At 56.3% G+C, this 24,260-nt stretch overlaps 1 protein-coding gene across 1 annotated transcript; it reads left to right on the top strand.

Annotated features, from left to right (window-relative positions):
* Positions 1-4,410: 4,410 nt before the first annotated feature.
* LOC306957700 (kallikrein-6-like) lies at positions 4,411-24,105 on the top strand (the record flags this gene model as incomplete). The annotated part of the gene is given in 6 exon segments (XM_079551170.1): positions 4,411-4,447; positions 8,683-8,845; positions 20,084-20,337; positions 23,969-23,976; positions 23,978-24,041; positions 24,044-24,105. Coding segments are annotated over 6 exon segments (588 nt in total), but the record flags the coding sequence as incomplete, so codon positions are not given.
* Between the last annotated feature and the right edge of the window lie 155 nt (positions 24,106-24,260).

The raw sequence follows: 24,260 nt of genomic DNA, 5'->3' as shown, positions 1-24,260 counted from the left end.
CGTGGGAAGAGATTAATTAACGAGGCTGATTAATGAGACGAATTAACGCCGCTAATTAATAGCACCCATTAATGAGACTGATTAATAGGGGTAATTAGTCTCCTGCACGCTTATTGGCGCCAGGAGCTTCCCTCTGCCAACCTCTTGAGGCAGCACTGCTGGCTGAGCGGACCTCACCCTAATTAATCACCCGACTAACGAACTAATTAGTGATGATGCGCTAATTGGGAGCGGGCGGCGAGCTGAGGTCACTGGGGACGGGGGGGGGGGGGGAGGGGGACACGGGGAGCTTGTGCAAGGCCCCCCCCTTCCGTGGGCAACCTAATTAAGCCTAATTAGCCCGCTAATTAGTGGGAGGGCTGGAAGGGGGGGAGTGGGGGCTTGGAGACGTCGGGTCCCCATAGGATCCCCAAAGCTCCGCCCCTATTTGGGGTCCCCAAAACTCCGCCCCTTTTTGGGGTCCCCCCAAAGCTCCGCCCATTTTTGGGGTCCCCCAAAACTCCGCCCATATTTGGGGTCCCCAAAACTCCCCCCTATTTGAGGTCCCCAAAAACTCTGTCCCACTTTTGGGGTCCCCAAAACTCCGCCCCTTTTTGGGGTCCCCAAAAACTCTGCCCCATTTTTGGGGTCCCCAAAACTCCACCCCATTTTTGGGGTCTCCAAAGCTCCACCCCCTTTTTGGGGTCCCCCCAAACTCCGCCCCTTTTTGGGGTCCCCAAAGCTCCGCCCATATTTGGGGACCCCAAAGCTCCGCCCCCTTTTTGGGGTCCCCCCAAACTCCGCCCCTATTTGGGGTCCCCAAAACTCCGCCCCTTTTTGGGGTCCCCCAAAACTCCGCCCCCTTTTTGGGGTCCCCAAAACTCCCCCCTATTTGGGGTCCCCAAAAACTCTGTCCCACTTTTGGGGTCCCCAAAACTCCGCCCCTTTTTGGGGTCCCCAAAACTCCGCCCCTTTTTGGGGTCCCTCCAAACTCCTCCCATATTTGGGGTCCCCATAACTCCGCCCCTTTTTGGGACCCCCAAAGCTCCGCCCCTTTTTGGGACCCCCAAAGCTCCGCCCCTATTTGGGGTCCCCCCAAAACTCCGCCCCTTTTTGGGGTCCCCAAAACTCCGCCCATGTTTGGGGTCCCCAAAACTCCGCCCCACTTTTGGGGTCCCTGCAACCCCCTCCCATTTTTAGGGTTCCCATAACTGCCCCCATTTTGGGGTCTCCCATAACTCCGCCCCACTTTTGGGGTCTCTGCCCCACATTTGGGCTCCTCGTATCCCCCTCCCATTTTTGGGGTCTCCACAACCCCGCTCCACTTTTGGGGTCCCCTTTTCTCTCCCATTCATTGAAGCGAAGGGGGAAACTGAGGCACGATCCCCCCGTGTTCTTCTGGCAGGAGGGAACTGGGGGCACTGGGGGGCACTGGGGGGCACTGGGAGGCACTGGGAGGAGCATTGGGGGGCACTGGGAGGAGCATTGGGGAGCACTGGGAGGCACTGGGGGGCACTGGGAGGGCAGTGGGGGGAGCATTGGAGAGCACTGGGGAGCACTGGGAGGCACTGGAGGGCACTGGAGGGTACTGGGGGGCACTGGGGAGCACTGGGAGGCACTGGGGGTCAATGGGAGGTACTGGGGGGGAACTGGGAGGCACTGGGAGGCACTGGGGGTCAATGGGAGGTACTGGGGGGGAACTGGGAGGGCACTGGAGGATACTGGGGGGCACTGGGAGGCACTGGGAGGCACTGGGAGGCACTGGGGGGGGCATTGGGAGGCAGTAGGAAGTACTGGGAGACACTGGGAAGCACTGGGAAGGCACTGGGAGGCACTGGGAGGCACTGGGAGGCACTGGAGGGTACTGGGGGGCACTGGGGAGCACTGGGAGGCACTGGGAGGGCACTGGGAGGCACGGGGTCAAAGGGAGGTACTGGGGGGGAACTGGGAGGCACTGGGGAGCACTGGGGGTCACTGGGAGGCACTGGGAGGCACTGGGGGTCAATGGGAGGTACTGGGGGGGAACTGGGAGGGCACTGGAGGGTACTGGGGGGCACTGGGAGGCACTGGGAGGCACTGGGAGGAGCATTGGAGAGCACTGGGGGGGCACTGGGAGGAGCATTGGAGAGCACTGGGGGGGCACTGGGAGGCACTGGGAGGGCAGTGGGGGGAGCATTGGAAAGCACTGGGGGGCACTGGGAGGCACTGGGGAGCACTGGAGGGCACTGGGGAGCACTGGGGAGCACTGGGGAGCACTGGGAGGCACTGGGAGCACTGGGAGGCACTGGAGGTCAATGGGAAGTACTGGGGGGGAACTGGGAGGGCACTGGAGGGTACTGGGGGGCACTGGGAGGCACTGGGATGTACTGGGTGTACTGGGAGCACTGGGAGCTCTGGGATGTACTGGGATGTACTGGGATGTACTGGGAGCACTGGGCTGTACTGGGAGCACTGGGAGCACTGGGATGTACTGGGAGCACTGGGATGTACTGGGATGTACTGGGATGTACTGGGAGCACTGGGCTGTACTGGGAGCACTGGGAGCACTGGGATGTACTGGGATGTACTGGGATGTACTGGGAGCACTGGGAATCACTGGGAGCACTGGGATGTACTGGGATGTACTGGGATGTACTGGGAGGTACTGGGGGGGAACTGGGAGGGCACTGGAGGGTACTGGGGGGCATTGGGAGGCACTGGGAGGCACTGGGAGGAGCATTGGAGAGCACTGGGGGGCACTGGGAGGCACTGGAAGGGCACTGGAGGGCACTGGGGAGCACTGGGAGGCACTGGGAGCACTGGGAGGCACTGGAGGTCAATGGGAGGTACTGGGGGGAAACTGGGAGGCACTAGGAGGCACTGGGGGTCACTGGGAGGCACTGGGAGGCACTGGGAGGCACTGGGGGTCAATGGGAGGTACTGGGGGGGAACTGGGAGGGCACTGGAGGGTACTGGGGGGCACTGGGAGGCACTGGGATGCACTGGGATGCACTGGGATGTACTGGGTGTACTGGGAGCACTGGGAGCTCTGGGATGTACTGGGATGTACTGGGATGTACTGGGGGGAACTGGGAGGGCACTGGAGGGTACTGGAGGGCACTGGGGGGGCACTGGGAGGCACTGGGTGGGTAGTGGAAGGAACTGGGAGAACTGGGGAGCACTGGGAGGCACTGGTAGGGTACTGGAGGGTACTGGAGGGGCACTGGGGAGCACTGGGAGGCACTGGGAGGCCACTGGGAGGCACTGGAAGGCACTGGAAGGGCACAAGGGAGCTCTGGGCAGGCACTGGGAGCACTGGGAGCACTGGGGTGTACTGGGATGTACTGGGATGTACTGGGAGCACTAGGATGTACTGGGATGTACTGGGATGTACTGGGAGCACTGGGGTCATTGGGATCACTGGGAGCACTGGGAGCACTGATATACTGGGATGTACTGGGATGTACTGGGATGTACTGGGAGCACTGGGGTCATTGGGATCACTGGGAGCACTGGGAGCACTGATATACTGGGATGTACTGGGATGTACTGGGATGTACTGGGAGCACTGGGAGCACTGGGATGTACTGGGAGCACTGGGATATACTGGGATGTACTGGGATGTACTGAGATCACTGGGAGCACTGGGCTGTACTGGGAGCACTGGGAGCACAGATATACTAGGATGTACTGGGAGCACTGGGAGCACTGGGAGCACTGGGATGTACTGGGATGCACTGGGAGCACTGGGAGCACTGGGATGTACTGGGATGTACTGGGATGTACTGGGAGCACTGGGCTGTACTGGGAGCACTGGGATGTACTGGGATGTACTGGGAGCACTGGGATGTACTGGGATGTACTGGGATGTACTGGGAGCACTGGGATGTACTGGGATGCACTGGGATGTACTGGGTGTACTGGAATCACTGGGAGCACTGGGATGTACTGGGTGTACTGAGATCACTGGGAGCACTGGGATGTACTGGGAGCTCTGGGAGCACTGGGATGTACTGGGATGTACTGGGATGTACTGGGATGTACTGGGAGCACTGGGATGTACTGGGATGTACTGGGTGTACTGGGAGCACTGGGAGCACTGGGATGTACTGGGAGCACTGGGAGCACTGGGATGTACTGGGATGTACTGGGAGCACTGGGAGCACTGGGATGTACTGGGAGCACTGGGATATACTGGGATGTACTGGGAGCACTGCGATCACCGCAGCGCTGGGATCGCTGGGTGGCACTGGCCGAGCCGGGAGCCCTGCAGCAGCTCACTGGGAGCACTGGGTGAACTGGGAGCACTGGGTGTACTGGGAGCACTGGGTGTACTGGGCGTGCCGCCGACCCCGCCCCTCCCCCCCCCCCCCCCCCCCACCCTCCCACCCCCCCCCCGGGGGTTTAAAGCTCCGCACCGAGCGCTCAGCGCCGCGTCCATTCCCAGCCGCCATGGAGAGGATCCTGTCCCTGCTGCTGCTGGCTGCTGGTGGGCACTGGGAGGCACTGGGAGGAACTGGGAGGGGGGTGGGAGGGACTGGTTTTGCGCTGGGAGGCACTGGGAGGGACTGGGAGGGAGCTGGAAGGGATTGAGGGGAGCTGGGAGGGAAATGGGAAGGGACTGGGAGCAACTGGGGGGCACTGGGAGGGACTGGGGGGACACTGGGAGGCACAGGGAAGGACTGGGAGGGAAATGGGAAGGGACTGGGAGCAACTGGTGGGCACTGAGAGGGACTGGGGGGCACTGGGAAGCACTGGGAGGGACTGGGAGGGAAATGCAAAGGGACTGGGAGGGACTGGTGGGCACTGGGAGGGACTGGGGGGCGCTGGGAGGGGGCTGGGGGGCACTGGGAGGCACTGGGAGGGAAATGGGAAGGGACTGGGAGCAACTGGTGGGCACTAGGAGGGACTGGGGGGACACTGGGAGGGGGCTGGGAGGCACTGGGAGGCACTGGGAGGGGGGTGGGAGGGACTGGTTTTGCGCTGGGAGGCACTGGGAGGGACTGGGAGGGAGCTGGAAGGGATTGATGGGGGCTGGGAGGGAAATGGGAAGGGACTGGGAGCAACTGGGGGGCACTAGGAGGGGGCTGGGAGGACACTGGGAGGCACTGGGAATTACTGGGAGGGAAATGGGAAGGGACTGGGAGCAACTGGTGGGCACTGGGAGGGACTGGGGGGCACTGGGAGGCACTGGGGGGCACTGGGGGGCACTGGGAGGGGGGTGGGGGGCACTGGGAGGGGGCTGGGGGGCACTGGGAAGCACTGGGAGGGACTGGGAGGGAAATGGGAAGGGACTGGGAGCAACTGGGGGGCACTGGGAGGGACTGGGGGGCGCTGGGAGGGGGCTAGGAGGCACTGGGAAGCACTGGGAGGCACTGGGAGGGACTGGTTTTGTGCTGGGAGACACTGGGAGGGACTGGGAGGGAGCTTGAAGGGATTGATTGGGGCTGAGAGGGAAATGGGAAGGGACTGGGAGGGACTGGTGGGCACTGGGAGGGGGCTGGGAGGCACTGGGAAGCACTGGGAGGGAAATGGGAAGGGACTGGGAGCAACTGGTGGGCACTGGGAGGGACTGGGGGGCGCTGGGAGGCACTGGGGGGCACTGGGAGGCACTGGGAAGGACTGGGAAGGAAATGGGAAGGGACTGGGAGCAACTGGTGGGCACTGGGAGGGACTGGGGGGTGCTGGGAGGTACTGGGAAGGAATGGGGGGCACTGGGGTGGCACTGGGAGGCACTGGGAAGGAACTGGGAAGGAACGGGGGGACACTGGGAGGCACTGGGAGGTACTGGGAAGGAACTGGGAAGGAACGGGGGGACACTGGGAGGCACTGGGAGGTACTGGGAGGTACTGGGAGGCACTGGGAAGGAACTGGGGGCACTGGGAGGCACTGGGAGGCACTGGGAGGTACTGGGATGGAATGGGGGGCACTGGGAGGCACTGGGAGCAACTGGGAGGCACTGGGAGGTACTGGGAGGTACTGGGAGGCACTGGGAAGGAACTGGGGGCACTGGGAGGCACTGGGAGGCACTGGGAGGTACTGGGATGGAATGGGGGGCACTGGGAGGCACTGGGAGCAACTGGGAGGCACTGGGAGGTACTGTGAAGGAATGGGGGGCACTGGATGGCACTGGGAAGGAGCTGGGAGGCACTGGGAGGGACTGGGAAGGAACTGGGGGGCACTGGGAGGCACTGGGAGGTACTGGGAAGGAATGGGGGGCACTGGGAGGGACTGGGAGTTACTGGGAAGGAACTGGGGGCACTGGGAGGGACTGGGGGGCACTGGGAGGCACTGGGAGACACTGGGGAGGAACTGGGGGGCACTGGGAGGGACTGGGAGGTACTGGGAGGCACTGGGAGGTACTGGCTAAGAGCTGGAGGTGAACTGGGGACACTGGGATCATACTGGTGGGAGGGAAAGAGGCGGAACTGGGAGGGGCTGGGAGGCACTGGGAGCGAGCCATGGGTGAACTGGGGACACTGGGAGGCACTGGGAGGGAGCCGGGGAGGAACTGGGAGCACTGGGAGCTCAGTGGTGGGGCGCTGGGAGGAAGGAGGAAGCAACTGGGAGGCAACTGGGAGGCACTGGGAGGGACAGAGTGGGTTTACTGGGAGGGAAGCGGAGGGGAACTGGGGTCACTGGAAGGTACTGGGCGGAACTGGGAAGGCAGTGGGAGGCACTGGTGTGGCGCAAGAAGGAACTGGGAGTCACTGGGGGCAACTGGGAGGGACTGGGAGGCCGCGTTGGGAAAGAACTGGGAGGAACTGGGAGGAAATGGAAGGGACTGGGAGGAACTGGGAGGCGGTGGGAGGTGGTGGGTGGGAGGTGTGGGGGAGGGCACTGGGGGAACTGGGAGCACTGGGAGGGACTGGGATGAACTGGAAAGATCCAGGAAGAACTGGGAGGAAATGGGAGGAACTGGGACGAACTGGGAGGAACTGGAAGGAAATGGGAGAAACTGGGATGTACTGGGAGGAACTGGGAGGAACTGGGATGAACTGGGAGGAACTGGAAGGAAATGGGAGAAACTGGGATGTACTGGGATGAACTGGGAGGAACTGGGAAGGATTGGGAGGAACTGGGAGGAACTGGGAAAGAATGGAAGGAACTGGGAGGAAATGGGGGAAACTGGGATGAACTGGGAGGAACTGGGAGAAACTGGGATGGACTGGGATGGACTGGAAGGAACTGGGAGGCACTGGGAGGAACTGGGAAGGATTGGGAGGAACTGGGAGGAACTGGGAGGCGGTGGGTGGGAGGTGGGGGGAGGGCACTGGGATAACTGGGAGCACTGGGAGGAACTGGGGGGGGGGAAGGGATGGAGGGTGGGGGGAACTGGGGGAACTGGGAGGGACTGGGGAGGAACTGGGATGAACTGGGAGGATTGGGAAGAACTGGGAGGAGCTGGGAGGAACTGGAAGGAAATGGGAGAAACTGGGATGTACTGGGATGAACTGGGAGGAACTGGGATGAACTGGGAAGGATTGGGATGAACTGGGAGGACCTGGGAGAAACTGGGAGGAACTGGAAGGATTGGGATGAACTGGGAGGAACTGGGAAGGATTGGGAGGAACTGGGAGGAAATGGGAGGAACTGGGAGAAACTGGGAGGAACTGGGAGGAACTGGGAAAGAATGGGAGGCACTGGGAGGAACTGGAAATATCTGGAGGGATCTGGGAGGAATTGAAGGGAACTGGGATGAACTGGGATGAACTGGAAAGATCCAGGAGGAACTGGGAGGAACTGGAAATATCTGGGAGGATCTGGAAGGAACTGGGATGAACTGGGAAGAACTGGAAGGAACTGGGGGATCCAGGAGGAACTGGGAGGAAATGGGAGGAGCTGGGAGGAAATGGGAGGAACTGGGAGGAAATGGGAGGAAATGAGAGGATCCAGGAAGAACTGGGAGGAACTGGGAGGAACTGGGAGGAAATGGGAGGAACTGGGAGGATCCCGGAGGAACTAGGATGAACTGGGATGAACTGGGAGGAACTGGGAGGAAGTGGGAGGATCCCGGAGGAACTAGGATGAACTGGGAGGAACTGGGAGGAACTGGGAGGAACTGGGAGGACCCAGGAGGAACTGGAAGGAACTGGGATGAACTGGGAGGAACTGGGAGGAACTGGGGGATCCAGGAGGAACTGGGAGGAAATGGGAGGAGCTGGGAGGAAATGGGAGGAACTGGGATGAACTGGGAGGAAATGAGAGGATCCAGGAAGAACTGGGAGGAACTGGGAGGAACTGGGAGGAAATGAGAGGATCCAGGAAGAACTGGGAGGAACTGGGAGGAACTGGGAGGAAATGAGAGGATCCAGGAAGAACTGGGAGGAACTGGGAGGAACTGGGAGGAAATGGGAGGAACTGGAAAGATCCCGGAGGAACTGGGAGGAAATGGGAGGAACTGGGAGGATCCCGGAGGAACTAGGATGAACTGGGATGAACTGGGAGGAAATGGGAGGAAGTGGGAGGATCCCGGAGGAACTAGGATGAACTGGGAGGAACTGGGAGGAACTGGGAGGAACTGGGAGGACCCAGGAGGAACTGGAAGGAACTGGGATGAACTGGGATGAACTGGGAGGAACTGGGAGGATCCCGGAGGAACTGGGATGAACTGGGATGAACTGGAATGAACTGGGAGGAACTGGGAGGATCCCGGAGGAACTGGGAGGAACTGGGATGAACTGGGATGAACTGGGAGGGCTGAGCTGTTCCTCCGCTCCCCAGCGGCCACGGGGGACGAGAACCGGATCGTGGGGGGGCACAGCTGCCAGAAGAAGCGCCACCCCCACCAGGTGGTCCTCATGGGCCCCCAGAACAACATCCACTGCGGGGGGGTCCTCATCCACCGCCTCTGGGTGCTGACGGCCGCCCACTGCGACACCAAGAGGTGGGGGGGGGAGGGGGCGGGGGGAGGGGGCTTCCTGGGCGCCCCACGGCATTACCAGGATGGCCGTCCCATTCCCAGTATGGCCATCGCATTGGCTTCCCAGTATGGCCATCGTGTTCCCAGGATGGCCATCGCGTTCCCAGTATGGCCATTGCATTCCCAGTATGGCCATCCGTTCCCAGTATGGCCATCCCATTCCCAGTATGGCCAATCCATTGGCTTCCTAGTATGGCCACCCCATTCCCAGTATGGCCGTCCCATCCCATTCCCAGTATGGCCATTCCATTGGCTTCCCAGTATGGCCATCCATTCCCAGTATAGCCATCCCATTGGCTTCCCAGTATGGCTGTCCCATTCCCAGTATGGCCATTCCATTGGCTTCCCAGTATGGACATCCCATTCCCAGTATGGCCGTCCCATTCCCAGTATGACCAATCCATTGGCTTCCCAGTATGGCGATCCCATTCTCAGTATGGCCGTCCCATTCCCAGTATAGCCATTCCATTGCCTTCCCAGTATGGCCATCCATTTCCAGTATGGCCATTCCATTCCCAGTATGGCCATTCCATTGGCTTCCCAGTGTGGCCATCCATTTCCAGTATGGCCGTCCCATTCCCAGTATGACCATTCCGTTGGCTTCCCAGTATGGCCATCGCATTCCCAGTATGGCCATTCCGTTGGCTTCCCAGTATGGCCATCCATTCCCAGTATGGCAATCCCATTCCCAGTATGGCCATTCCATTGCATTCCCAGTATGGCCACCCCATTCCCAGTATGGCCACCCCATTCCCAGTATGGCCATTCCATTGCATTCCCAGTATGGCCGTCCCATTTCCAGTATGACCATTCCGTTGGCTTCCCAGTATGGCCATCGCATTCCCAGTATGGCCGTCCCATTCCCAGTATGGCCATCGCATTCCCAGTATGGCCATTGCATTCCCAGTATGGCCGTCCATTCCCAGTATGGCCATCACATTCCCAGTATGGCTGTCCCATTCCCAGTATGGCCATTCCATTCCATTCCCAGTATGGCCGTCCCATTCCCAGTATGGCCATCGCATTCCCAGTATGGCCATTCCATTGGCTTCCCAGTATGGCTGTCCCATTCCCAGTATGACCAATCCATTGGCTTCCCAGTATGGCCGTCCATTCCCAGTATGGCCATCCATTCCCAGTATGGCCATCCATTCCCAGTATGGCCGTCCATTCCCAGTATGGCCATTGCATTCCCAGTATGGCCGTCCATTCCCAGTATGGCCATCGCATTCCCAGTATGGCCGTCCCATTCCCAGTATGGCCATCGCATTCCCAGTATGGCCATTGCATTCCCAGTATGGCCGTCCATTCCCAGTATGGCCATCGCATTCCCAGTATGGCCATTGCATTCCCAGTATGGCCGTCCATTCCCAGTATGGCCATTGCATTCCCAGTATGGCCGTCCATTCCCAGTATGGCCATCACATTCCCAGTATGGCTGTCCCATTCCCAGTATGGCCGTCCATTCCCAGTATGGCCATCACATTCCCAGTATGGCCATCCATTCCCAGTATGGCCATTCCATTCCATTCCCAGTATGGCCGTCCCATTCCCAGTATGGCCATCGCATTCCCAGTATGGCCGTCCCATCCCATTCCCAGTATGGCCATTCCATTGGCTTCCCAGTATGGCCGTCCCATTCCCAGTATGGCCATCCATTCGCAGTATGGCCGTCCCATTCCCAGTATGGCCATTCCATCCCATTCCCAGTATGGCCATTCCATTCCCAGTATGGCCATTCCATTGGCTTCCCAGTATGGCCATCCATTCCCAGTATGGCCACCCCATTCAATTCCCAGTATGGCCAGAACCCAGCATTCTGGGGGCAGAACTGAGGATTTTGGGGGCAGAACCCAGCATTTTTGGGGCAGATCTGAACATTTTGGGGCAGAACTGAGGACTTTTGGGGCAGAACTGAGCATTTTTGTGGCAGAACCCAGCATTTTTGGGGCAGATCTGAACATTCTGGGGCAGAACCGAACATTTTGGGGCAAAACTGAGGACTTTTGGGGCAGAATTGAGGAATTTTGGGGGCAGATCTGAGCATTTTGGGGGCAGAAGGGAACATTTTGGGACAGAACTGAGGATTTGGGGGGCAGATCTGAACATTTTGGGGCAGAACTCAGGATTTAGGGGGCAGAAATGAGGACTTTTGGGGGCAGAACTGAGGATTTTGGGGTCAGAGCTGAGGACTTTTGGGGCAGATCTGAACATTTTGGGGCAGAACTGAGGACTTTTGGGGCAGAACTGAGCATTTTGGGGGCAGAACCCAGCCTTTTGGGGGCAGATCTGAACCTTTTTGGGGGCAGAACCGAACATTTTGGGGCAAAACTGAGGACTTCTGGGGCAGAACTGAACATTTTTGGGGCAGAACCCAGCATTTTGGGGGCAGATCTGAGCATTTTGGGGCAGAAGGGAACATTTTGGGGCAAAACTGAGGATTTAGGGGGCAGAACGGAACAATTTTGGGGCAGAGCCCAGCATTCTGGGGCAGAACTGAGGATTTGGGGGGCAGATCTGAACATTTTGGGGCAGAACTCAGGATTTAGGGGGCAGAAATGAGAATTTTTGGGGGCAGAACTGAGGACTTTTGGGGCAGAACTGAGCATTTTGAGGGCAGAACCCAGCCTTTTTGGGGCAGATCTGAACATTTTTGGGGCAGAACTGAACATTTTGGGGCAAAACTGAGGACTTATGGGGCAGAACTGAGGACTTTTGGGGGCAGATCTGAGGATTTTGGGGCAGAACCCAGCATTTTGGGGGCAGAACTGAGTATTTAGGGGGCAGAATGGAACAATTCGGGGGCAGAACTGAGCATTTTGGGGCAGAATGGGACATTTTTGGGGTCAGAATTGAGGATTTAGGGGGCAGAACTGAGGATTTGGGGGGCAGAACTGAGGACTTTTGGGGCAGAACCCAGCATTTTGGGGGCAGATCTGAGCATTTTGGGGGCAGAAGGGAACATTTTGGGACAGAACTGAGGACTTCTGGGGCAGAACTGAGCATTTTGGGGCAGAACTCAGGATTTAGGGGGCAGAACTGAGGACTTTTGGGGGCAGAACTGAGGATTTTGGGGTCAGAGCTGAGGACTTTTGGGACAGATCTGAACATTTTGGGGCAGAACTGAGGACTTCTGGGGCAGAACTGAGGACTTTTGGGGGCAGAACTGAGGATTTTGGGGCAGAACCCAGCATTTTTGTGGCAGAACCCAGCATTTTGGGGGCAGAACTGAGGATTTGGGGGCAGAATGGAACAATTCGGGGGCAGAACTGAGCATTTTGGGGGCAGATCTGAGGATTTTGGGGGCAGAAGGGAACATTTTGGGGCAGAACTCAGGATTTAGGGGGCAGAAATGAGGACTTTTGGGGGCAGAACTGAGGATTTTGGGGTCAGAGCTGAGGACTTTTGGGGCAGATCTGAACATTTTGGGGCAGAACTGAGGACTTTTGGGGCAGAACTGAGCATTTTGGGGGCAGAACCCAGCATTTTTGTGGCAGAACCCAGCCTTTTGGGGGCAGATCTGAACCTTTTTGGGGGCAGAACCGAACATTTTGGGGCAAAACTGAGGACTTCTGGGGCAGAACTGAGCATTTTGGGGGCAGAACCCAGCATTTTGGGGGCAGAACTGAGGATTTGGGGGCAGAATGGAACAATTCGGGGGCAGAACTGAGCATTTTGGGGGCAGATCTGAGGGTTTTGGGGGCAGAAGGGAACATTTTGGGACAGAACTGAGGATTTAGGGGGCAGATCTGAACATTTTGGGGCAGAACTCAGGATTTAGGGGGCAGAAATGAGGACTTTTGGGGGCAGAACTGAGGATTTTGGGGTCAGAGCTGAGGACTTTTGGGGCAGATCTGAACATTTTGGGGCAGAACTGAGGACTTTTGGGGCAGAACTGAGCATTTTGGGGGCAGAACCCAGCCTTTTGGGGGCAGATCTGAACCTTTTTGGGGGCAGAACCGAACATTTTGGGGCAAAACTGAGGACTTCTGGGGCAGAACTGAACATTTTTGGGGCAGAACCCAGCATTTTGGGGCAGATCTGAGCATTCTGGGGCAGAACCGAACATTTTGGGGCAAAACTGAGGATTTAGGGGGCAGAACGGAACAATTTTGGGGCAGAGCCCAGCATTCTGGGGCAGAACTGAGGATTTGGGGGGCAGATCTGAACATTTTGGGGCAGAACTCAGGATTTAGGGGGCAGAAATGAGAATTTTTGGGGGCAGAACTGAGGACTTTTGGGGCAGAACTGAGCATTTTGAGGGCAGAACCCAGCCTTTTTGGGGCAGATCTGAACATTTTTGGGGCAGAACTGAACATTTTGGGGCAAAACTGAGGACTTATGGGGCAGAACTGAGGACTTTTGGGGGCAGATCTGAGGATTTTGGGGCAGAACCCAGCATTTTGGGGGCAGAACTGAGTATTTAGGGGGCAGAATGGAACAATTCGGGGGCAGAACTGAGCATTTTGGGGCAGAATGGGACATTTTTGGGGTCAGAACCGAACATTTTAGGGCAGAACTGAGGATTTGGGGGGCAGAACTGAGGACTTTTGGGGCAGAACCCAGCATTTTGGGGGCAGAAGGGAACATTTTGGGACAGAACTGAGGACTTCTGGGGCAGAACTGAGCATTTTGGGGCAGAACTCAGGATTTAGGGGGCAGAACTGAGGACTTTTGGGGGCAGAACTGAGGATTTTGGGGTCAGAGCTGAGGACTTTTGGGACAGATCTGAACATTTTGGGGCAGAACTGAGGACTTCTGGGGCAGAACTGAGGACTTTTGGGGGCAGAACTGAGGATTTTGGGGCAGAACCCAGCATTTTTGTGGCAGAACCCAGCATTTTGGGGGCAGAACTGAGGATTTGGGGGCAGAATGGAACAATTCGGGGGCAGAACTGAGCATTTTGGGGGCAGATCTGAGGATTTTGGGGGCAGAAGGGAACATTTTGGGGCAGAACTCAGGATTTAGGGGGCAGAAATGAGGACTTTTGGGGGCAGAACTGAGGATTTTGGGGTCAGAGCTGAGGACTTTTGGGGCAGATCTGAACATTTTGGGGCAGAACTGAGGACTTTTGGGGCAGAACTGAGCATTTTGGGGGCAGAACCCAGCATTTTTGTGGCAGAACCCAGCCTTTTGGGGGCAGATCTGAACCTTTTTGGGGGCAGAACCGAACATTTTGGGGCAAAACTGAGGACTTCTGGGGCAGAACTGAGCATTTTGGGGGCAGAACCCAGCATTTTGGGGGCAGATCTGAGCATTCTGGGGCAGAACCGAACATTTTGGGGCAAAACTGAGGATTTAGGGGGCAGAACGGAACAATTTTGGGGCAGAGCCCAGCATTCTGGGGCAGAACTGAGGATTTGGGGGGCAGATCTGAACATTTTGGGGCAGAACTCAGGATTTAGGGGGCAGAAATGAGAATTTTTGGGGGCAGAACTGAGGACTTTTGGGGCAGAACTGAGCATTTTGAGGGCAGAACCCAGCCTTTTTGGGGCAGATCTGAACATTTTTGGGGCAGAACTGAACATTTTGGGGCAAAACTGAGGACTTATGGGGCAGAACTGAGGACTTTTGGGGGCAGATCTGAGGATTTTGGGGCAGAACCCAGCATTTTGGGGGCAGAACTGAGTATTTAGGGGGCAGAATGGAACAATTCGGGGGCAGAACTGAGCATTTTGGGGCAGAATGGGACATTTTTGGGGTCAGAACCGAACATTTTAGGGCAGAACTGAGGATTTGGGGGGCAGAACTGAGGACTTTTGGGGCAGAACCCAGCATTTTGGGGGCAGAAGGGAACATTTTGGGACAGAACTGAGGACTTCTGGGGCAGAACTGAGCATTTTGGGGCAGAACTCAGGATTTAGGGGGCAGAACTGAGGACTTTTGGGGGCAGAACTGAGGATTTTGGGGTCAGAGCTGAGGACTTTTGGGACAGATCTGAACATTTTGGGGCAGAACTGAGGACTTCTGGGGCAGAACTGAGGACTTTTGGGGGCAGAACTGAGGATTTTGGGGCAGAACCCAGCATTTTTGTGGCAGAACCCAGCATTTTGGGGGCAGAACTGAGGATTTGGGGGCAGAATGGAACAATTCGGGGGCAGAACTGAGCATTTTGGGGGCAGATCTGAGGATTTTGGGGGCAGAAGGGAACATTTTGGGGCAGAACTCAGGATTTAGGGGGCAGAAATGAGGACTTTTGGGGGCAGAACTGAGGATTTTGGGGTCAGAGCTGAGGACTTTTGGGGCAGATCTGAACATTTTGGGGCAGAACTGAGGACTTTTGGGGCAGAACTGAGCATTTTGGGGGCAGAACCCAGCATTTTTGTGGCAGAACCCAGCCTTTTGGGGGCAGATCTGAACCTTTTTGGGGGCAGAACCGAACATTTTGGGGCAAAACTGAGGACTTCTGGGGCAGAACTGAGCATTTTGGGGGCAGAACCCAGCATTTTGGGGGCAGAACTGAGGATTTGGGGGCAGAATGGAACAATTCGGGGGCAGAACTGAGCATTTTGGGGGCAGATCTGAGGGTTTTGGGGGCAGAAGGGAACATTTTGGGACAGAACTGAGGATTTAGGGGGCAGATCTGAACATTTTGGGGCAGAACTCAGGATTTAGGGGGCAGAAATGAGGACTTTTGGGGGCAGAACTGAGGATTTTGGGGTCAGAGCTGAGGACTTTTGGGGCAGATCTGAACATTTTGGGGCAGAACTGAGGACTTTTGGGGCAGAACTGAGCATTTTGGGGGCAGAACCCAGCCTTTTGGGGGCAGATCTGAACCTTTTTGGGGGCAGAACCGAACATTTTGGGGCAAAACTGAGGACTTCTGGGGCAGAACTGAACATTTTTGGGGCAGAACCCAGCATTTTGGGGCAGATCTGAGCATTCTGGGGCAGAACCGAACATTTTGGGGCAAAACTGAGGATTTAGGGGGCAGAACGGAACAATTTTGGGGCAGAGCCCAGCATTCTGGGGCAGAACTGAGGATTTGGGGGGCAGATCTGAACATTTTGGGGCAGAACTCAGGATTTAGGGGGCAGAAATGAGAATTTTTGGGGGCAGAACTGAGGACATTTGGGGCAGAACTGAGCATTTTGAGGGCAGAACCCAGCCTTTTTGGGGCAGATCTGAACATTTTTGGGGCAGAACTGAACATTTTGGGGCAAAACTGAGGACTTATGGGGCAGAACTGAGGACTTTTGGGGGCAGATCTGAGGATTTTGGGGCAGAACCCAGCATTTTGGGGGCAGAACTGAGTATTTAGGGGGCAGAATGGAACAATTCGGGGGCAGAACTGAGCATTTTGGGGCAGAATGGGACATTTTTGGGGTCAGAACCGAACATTTTAGGGCAGAACTGAGGATTTGGGGGGCAGAACTGAGGACTTTTGGGGCAGAACCCAGCATTTTGGGGGCAGAAGGGAACATTTTGGGACAGAACTGAGGACTTCTGGGGCAGAACTGAGCATTTTGGGGCAGAACTCAGGATTTAGGGGGCAGAACTGAGGACTTTTGGGGGCAGAACTGAGGATTTTGGGGTCAGAGCTGAGGACTTTTGGGACAGATCTGAACATTTTGGGGCAGAACTGAGGACTTCTGGGGCAGAACTGAGGACTTTTGGGGGCAGAACTGAGGATTTTGGGGCAGAACCCAGCATTTTTGTGGCAGAACCCAGCATTTTGGGGGCAGAACTGAGGATTTGGGGGCAGAATGGAACAATTCGGGGGCAGAACTGAGCATTTTGGGGGCAGATCTGAGGATTTTGGGGGCAGAAGGGAACATTTTGGGGCAGAACTCAGGATTTAGGGGGCAGAAATGAGGACTTTTGGGGGCAGAACTGAGGATTTTGGGGTCAGAGCTGAGGACTTTTGGGGCAGATCTGAACATTTTGGGGCAGAACTGAGGACTTTTGGGGCAGAACTGAGCATTTTGGGGGCAGAACCCAGCATTTTTGTGGCAGAACCCAGCCTTTTGGGGGCAGATCTGAACCTTTTTGGGGGCAGAACCGAACATTTTGGGGCAAAACTGAGGACTTCTGGGGCAGAACTGAGCATTTTGGGGGCAGAACCCAGCATTTTGGGGGCAGATCTGAGCATTCTGGGGCAGAACCGAACATTTTGGGGCAAAACTGAGGATTTAGGGGGCAGAACGGAACAATTTTGGGGCAGAGCCCAGCATTCTGGGGCAGAACTGAGGATTTGGGGGGCAGATCTGAACATTTTGGGGCAGAACTCAGGATTTAGGGGGCAGAAATGAGAATTTTTGGGGGCAGAACTGAGGACTTTTGGGGCAGAACTGAGCATTTTGAGGGCAGAACCCAGCCTTTTTGGGGCAGATCTGAACATTTTTGGGGCAGAACTGAACATTTTGGGGCAAAACTGAGGACTTATGGGGCAGAACTGAGGACTTTTGGGGGCAGATCTGAGGATTTTGGGGCAGAACCCAGCATTTTGGGGGCAGAACTGAGTATTTAGGGGGCAGAATGGAACAATTCGGGGGCAGAACTGAGCATTTTGGGGCAGAATGGGACATTTTTGGGGTCAGAACCGAACATTTTAGGGCAGAACTGAGGATTTGGGGGGCAGAACTGAGGACTTTTGGGGCAGAACCCAGCATTTTGGGGGCAGAAGGGAACATTTTGGGACAGAACTGAGGACTTCTGGGGCAGAACTGAGCATTTTGGGGCAGAACTCAGGATTTAGGGGGCAGAACTGAGGACTTTTGGGGGCAGAACTGAGGATTTTGGGGTCAGAGCTGAGGACTTTTGGGACAGATCTGAACATTTTGGGGCAGAACTGAGGACTTCTGGGGCAGAACTGAGGACTTTTGGGGGCAGAACTGAGGATTTTGGGGCAGAACCCAGCATTTTTGTGGCAGAACCCAGCATTTTGGGGGCAGAACTGAGGATTTGGGGGCAGAATGGAACAATTCGGGGGCAGAACTGAGCATTTTGGGGGCAGATCTGAGGATTTTGGGGGCAGAAGGGAACATTTTGGGGCAGAACTCAGGATTTAGGGGGCAGAAATGAGGACTTTTGGGGGCAGAACTGAGGATTTTGGGGTCAGAGCTGAGGACTTTTGGGGCAGATCTGAACATTTTGGGGCAGAACTGAGGACTTTTGGGGCAGAACTGAGCATTTTGGGGGCAGAACCCAGCATTTTTGTGGCAGAACCCAGCCTTTTGGGGGCAGATCTGAACCTTTTTGGGGGCAGAACCGAACATTTTGGGGCAAAACTGAGGACTTCTGGGGCAGAACTGAGCATTTTGGGGGCAGAACCCAGCATTTTGGGGGCAGATCTGAGCATTCTGGGGCAGAACCGAACATTTTGGGGCAAAACTGAGGATTTAGGGGGCAGAAGGGAACAATTTTGGGGCAGAGCCCAGCATTCTGGGGCAGAACTGAGGATTTGGGGGGCAGATCTGAACATTTTGGGGCAGAACTCAGGATTTAGGGGGCAGAAATGAGAATTTTTGGGGGCAGAACTGAGGACTTTTGGGGCAGAACTGAGCATTTTGAGGGCAGAACCCAGCCTTTTTGGGGCAGATCTGAACATTTTTGGGGCAGAACTGAACATTTTGGGGCAAAACTGAGGACTTATGGGGCAGAACTGAGGACTTTTGGGGCAGATCTGAGGATTTTGGGGCAGAACCCAGCATTTTGGGGGCAGAACTGAGTATTTAGGGGGCAGAATGGAACAATTCGGGGGCAGAACTGAGCATTTTGGGGCAGAATGGGACATTTTTTGGGTCAGAACCAAACATTTTAGGGCAGAACTGAGGATTTGGGGGGCAGAACTGAGGACTTTTGGGGCAGAACCCAGCATTTTGGGGGCAGAAGGGAACATTTTGGGACAGAACTGAGGACTTCTGGGGCAGAACTGAGCATTTTGGGGCAGAACTCAGGATTTAGGGGGCAGAACTGAGGACTTTTGGGGGCAGAACTGAGGATTTTGGGGTCAGAGCTGAGGACTTTTGGGACAGATCTGAACATTTTGGGGCAGAACTGAGGACTTCTGGGGCAGAACTGAGGACTTTTGGGGGCAGAACTGAGGATTTTGGGGCAGAACCCAGCATTTTTGTGGCAGAACCCAGCATTTTGGGGGCAGAACTGAGGATTTGGGGGCAGAATGGAACAATTCGGGGGCAGAACTGAGCATTTTGGGGGCAGATCTGAGGATTTTGGGGGCAGAAGGGAACATTTTGGGGCAGAACTCAGGATTTAGGGGGCAGAAATGAGGACTTTTGGGGGCAGAACTGAGGATTTTGGGGTCAGAGCTGAGGACTTTTGGGGCAGATCTGAACATTTTGGGGCAGAACTGAGGACTTTTGGGGCAGAACTGAGCATTTTGGGGGCAGAACCCAGCATTTTTGTGGCAGAACCCAGCCTTTTGGGGGCAGATCTGAACCTTTTTGGGGGCAGATCTGATCATTTTGGGGCAAAACTGAGGACTTCTGGGGCAGAACTGAGGACTTTTGGGGGCAGAACTGAGGATTTTGGGGCAGAACTGAGGATTTTGGGGGCAGAATGGAACAATTCGGGGGCAGAACTGAGCATTTTGGGGCAGAATGGGACATTTTTGGGGTCAGAATTGAACATTTTAGGGCAGAACTGAGGATTTGGGGGGCAGAACTGAGGACTTTTGGGGCAGAACCCAGCATTTTGGGGGCAGATCTGAGGATTTTGGGGGCAGAAGGGAACATTTTGGGACAGAACTGAGGATTTAGGGGGCAGATCTGAACATTTTGGGGCAGAACTCAGGATTTAGGGGGCAGAACCCAGCATTTTGGGGGCAGAACTGAGGATTTTGGGGTCAGAGCTGAGGACTTTTGGGACAGATCTGAACATTTTGGGGCAGAACTGAGGACTTTTGGGGCAGAACTGAAGATTTTGGGGCAGAACGGAACATTTTTGGGGCAGAACCCAGCATTTTGGAGGCAGAAAACTGAGGCCTTTGGGGGCAGAAGGGAACATTTTGGGGGCAGAACTGAAGATTTTGGGGGCAGAACTGAGGACTTTTGGGGCAGATCTGAGCATTTTGGGGGCAGAAGGGAACACCTCCAGGCAGGAGCTGACACCGCAGCACCCAGAGCCCCCCTCCCCACCTCCCCTCACCCAACGACCCCAACCCCGCCGTTCTGCCCCCCTCCCCTCCCCAAAACCCCCCCTCCTCACCTCTCACCTCCTCATCCCCCCCCCCCCCCCCAGCCCCATCCCCATCCGGATGGGCGACCACAGCCTGAAGACGAAGGAGGGCACGGAGCAGTGCGTCACCTCGGCCCAGTCCTTCGTCCACCCCAACTACGACGCCACCACCCACGACAACGACATCATGCTCCTCAAGCTCCAGAAGCCCGTCCGCTTCACCCAGCACGTCCAACCCGTCGCCCTCCCCAAAAAATGCCCCCCCCCCGACACCGAATGCGTCGTCTCCGGTTGGGGGAGCACCAGCAGCCCCGAAGGTAGGGGACAAAAGGGGGACAACGGGGGGGGGGGGGGGGGGGGGGAGGAGATGAGGGGGGTTTCGGGGGGTTTCTGGGGACATCTGGGCGCCTTGGGGGCATCTCGGTGTCTTGGTGGCATCTCAGCATCTTGGGGGCATCTCAATGTCTTGAAGGTATCTCAACATTTTGGGGGCATCTCAATGTCTTGGGGGCATCTCGGTGTCTTGGGGGCATCTCAACACCTTGGGGGCATCTCAGTATCTTGAAGTGATCTCAACATTTTGGGGGCATCTCAGCATCTTGGGGACATCTGGGCGCCTTGGGGACATCCCAGCGTCTTGGTGGCATCTCGGCACCTTGGTGGCACCTCAATGTCTTGAGGGCATCTCGATATCTTGAAGTGATCTCAACATTTTGGGGACATCTCAGCATTTTGGGAGCATCTCAGCACCATCTTGGGGGCATCTCAGTGTCTTGAGGGCATCTGAGGCACCTTGAGGACACCTCAACACCTTGGTGGCATTTCAGCATCTTGGGGGCATCTCAATGTCTTGAGGGCATCTCGATATCTTGAAGTGATCTCAACATTTTGGGGACATCTCAGCATCTTGGGGGCATCTCAGCTTCCTGGGGGCATCGCAACACCTTGGGGACACCTCGGCACCTTGGTGGCATCTCAGTGTCTTGAAGGCATCTCCATGTCTTGAAGGTATCTCAACATTTTGGGGACATCTCAGCATTTTGGGAGCATCTCAGCACCATCTTGGGGGCATCTCAGCGTCTTGAGGGCATCTGAGGCACCTTGGGGACATTTCAACACCTTGGTGGCATCTCAGCACCTTGGGGGCATCTCAGTGTCTTGAGGGCATCTCGATGTCTTGAAGGTATCTCAACATTTTGGGGGCATCTCATCATCTTGAGGGCATCTCAGCTTCCTGGGGGCATCTCAATGTCTTGAATTTATCTCAATATTTTGGGGGCATCTCAAAGCTTTTGGGGACATCTCAGCGTCTTGGTGGCATCTCGGCACCTTGGGGGCATCTCGGTGTCTTGAGGGCATCTCGATATCTTGAAGTGATCTCAAAGTTTTGGGGACATCTCAGCATCTTGGGGGCATCTCAGCTTCCTGGGGGCATCGCAACACCTTGGGGGCACCTCGGTGTCTTGAGGGCATCTCCATGTCTTGAAGGTATCTCAACATTTTGGGGACATCTCAGCACCTTGGGGGCATCTCAGTGTCTTGAGGGCATCTCGATATCTTGAAGTGGTCTCAAAGTTTTGGGGACATCTCAGCATCTTGGGGGCATCTCAGCTTCCTGGGGGCATCTCAACACCTTGGGGGCACCTCGGCACCTTGGTGGCATCTCGGTGTCTTGAAGGCATCTCCATGTCTTGAAGGTATCTCAACATTCTGGGGACATCTCAGCACCATGGTGGCATCTCAGTGTCTTGAGGGCATCTCGATATCTTGAAGTGATCTCAACATTTTGGGGGCATCTCATCATCTTGGGGGCATCTCAGCTTCCTGGGGGCATCTCAATGTCTTGAATTTATCTCAATATTTTGGGGGCATCTCAAAGCTTTTGGGGACATCTCAGCGTCTTGGTGGCATCTCGGCACCTTGGTGGCATCTCGGTGTCTTGAGGGCATCTCAATGTCTTGAAGGTATCTCAACATTTTGGGGGCATCTCAGCATCTTGGGGACATCTGGGTGCCTTGGGGCATCCCAGCGTCTTGGGGGCACCTCGGCACCTTGGTGGCATCTCAGTGTCTTGAAGGCATCTCCATGTCTTGAAGGTATCTCAACATTTTGGGGACGTCTCAGCACCTTGGGGACATCTGGGCGCCTTGGGGGCATCTCAGTGTCTTGGTGGCATCTCGGTGTCTTGAGGGCATCTCAATGTCTTGAAGGTATCTCAACATTTTGGGGACACCTCAGTATTTTGAGGGCATCTCAGCATCTTGAGGACATCTGAGGCACCTTGGGGACACCTCAACACCTTGGGGGCATCTCAGCACCTTGGGGGCATCTCAATGTCTTGAGGGCATTTCGATGTCTTGAAGGTATCTCAACATTTAGCGGGCATCTCATCATCTTGGGGGCATCTCAGCACCATCTTGGGGGCATCTCAATGTCTTGAGGGCATCTGAGGCACCTTGGTGGCATCTCGGTGTCTTGAAGTGATCTCAATATTTTTGGGGGTGTCTCAGCGTCTTGGGGGCATCCCAGCATTTTGGGGGCATCTCAGCACCTTGGGGGCATCTCAGCTTCCTGGGGGCATCTCAGTGTCTTGAATTTATCTCAACATTTTGGGGGCATCTCAAAGCTTTTGGGGGCATCTCAGCGTCTTGGTGGCATCTCGGCGTCTTGAGGGCATCTCAATATCTTGAAGGTATCTCAACATTTTGGGGACATCTCAGCATTTTGGGGGCATTTCAACACCTTGGGGGCATCTCAGCGTCTTGAGGGCATCTCAACACCATGGGGACATTTCGGTGTCTTGGGGACATCTGAACATTTTGGGGACATTTTGGTGCCTTGGGGACATCTCAACACCTTGGGGACATTTCAGTGTCTTGGGGACATCTCAAAGCTTTTGGGGACATCTCGATGTCTTGGGGACATCTCAGTGTCTTGAGGACATCTCAGCTTCCTGGGGGCATCTCAACACCTTGGGGGCATCTCAGTGTCGTGGGGACACCCCAAAGCTTTTGGGGACATTTCAGTGTCTCGGGGACATCTCAATTTTGGGGGCATCTCAACACCTTGGGGACTTTTCAGTATCTTGGGGACACCTTGGTGCCTTGGGGACACCCCAAAGCTTTTGGGGACACCTTGGTGTCGTGGGGACCCCCCAAAGCTTTCGGGGACACATTGGTGACTTGGGGACACCCCAAAGCTTTCGGGGACACCTCAGTGTCTTGGGACACCCCAAAGCTTTTGGGGACATTTCAGTGTCTCGAGGACACCCCAAAGCTTTTGGGGACATCTTGGTGCCTTGGGGACACCCCAAAGCTTCTGGGGACACCTTGGTGTCTTGGGGACACCCCAAAGCTTTTGGGGACATCTTGGTGTCTCGGGGACATCTCAATTTTGGGGGGCATCTCAACATCTTGGGGACATTTCAGTATCTTGGGGACACCTTGGTGCCTTGGGGACACCTCAAAGCTTTCGGGGACACCTCAGTGTCTTGGGGACACCCCAAAGCTTTTGGGGACATCTTGGTGCCTTGGGGACACCCCAAAGCTTTTGGGGACATCTTGGTGTCTCGGGGACACCCCAAAGCTTTTGGGGACACATTGGTGCCTTGGGGACCCCCCAAAGCTTTCGGGGACACCTCAGTGTCTTGGGGACACCACAAGGCTTTTGGGGACACCTCGGTGCCTTGGGGACACCCCAAAGCTTCTGGGGACACCTTGGTGTCTTGGGGGACACCCCAAAGCTTTTGGGGCCATCTCCACGTCTCGGGGCACCTCGGCATCCTGAGTTTCCCTCAGCATCTCTCGGTGCCCTTGGCGGCATCTCAGCGTCTTGGTGGCATCGGGGCATCTTGAGCCCTGCTGTGGGTCAGAGCCGCCCCACAAGTGGACCTATGGGTCCCACGCGTCCCCCCCCAGCCTTGTCCCCTTGTCCCCCCTTTGTCCCCAGGCTACTTCCCCCGACGTCCTGCAGTGCGGCGTCGTCTACACCATCAGCAACGAGGAATGCGCCAAGCTCTACCCAAAGGCATCACCAAGCACATGCTCTGCGCCGGCCTCAGCTCGGGGGGCACCGACTCCTGCCAGGTGGGTCCGGCGCTTATGGGGCGCCTATGGGGCGCTTATGGGGTGCTTATGGGGCGCTTATGGGGTGGCCGTGGGGCGCCGGCAGCTCCACCGACCCCACAGGGCCGCAGTCGTCACCATTCGTCATCGGGTGTCCCATCGAGGGCCTCCAACCC

This window comes from Tetrao urogallus (assembly GCF_951394365.1).
Source record: "Tetrao urogallus genome assembly, contig: scaffold_188, whole genome shotgun sequence".
Classification (NCBI taxonomy): domain Eukaryota; kingdom Metazoa; phylum Chordata; class Aves; order Galliformes; family Phasianidae; genus Tetrao; species Tetrao urogallus.
The sequence above is the reverse complement of the archived record's forward strand: the minus strand, read 5'-3'. Positions and strand labels throughout refer to the sequence as shown.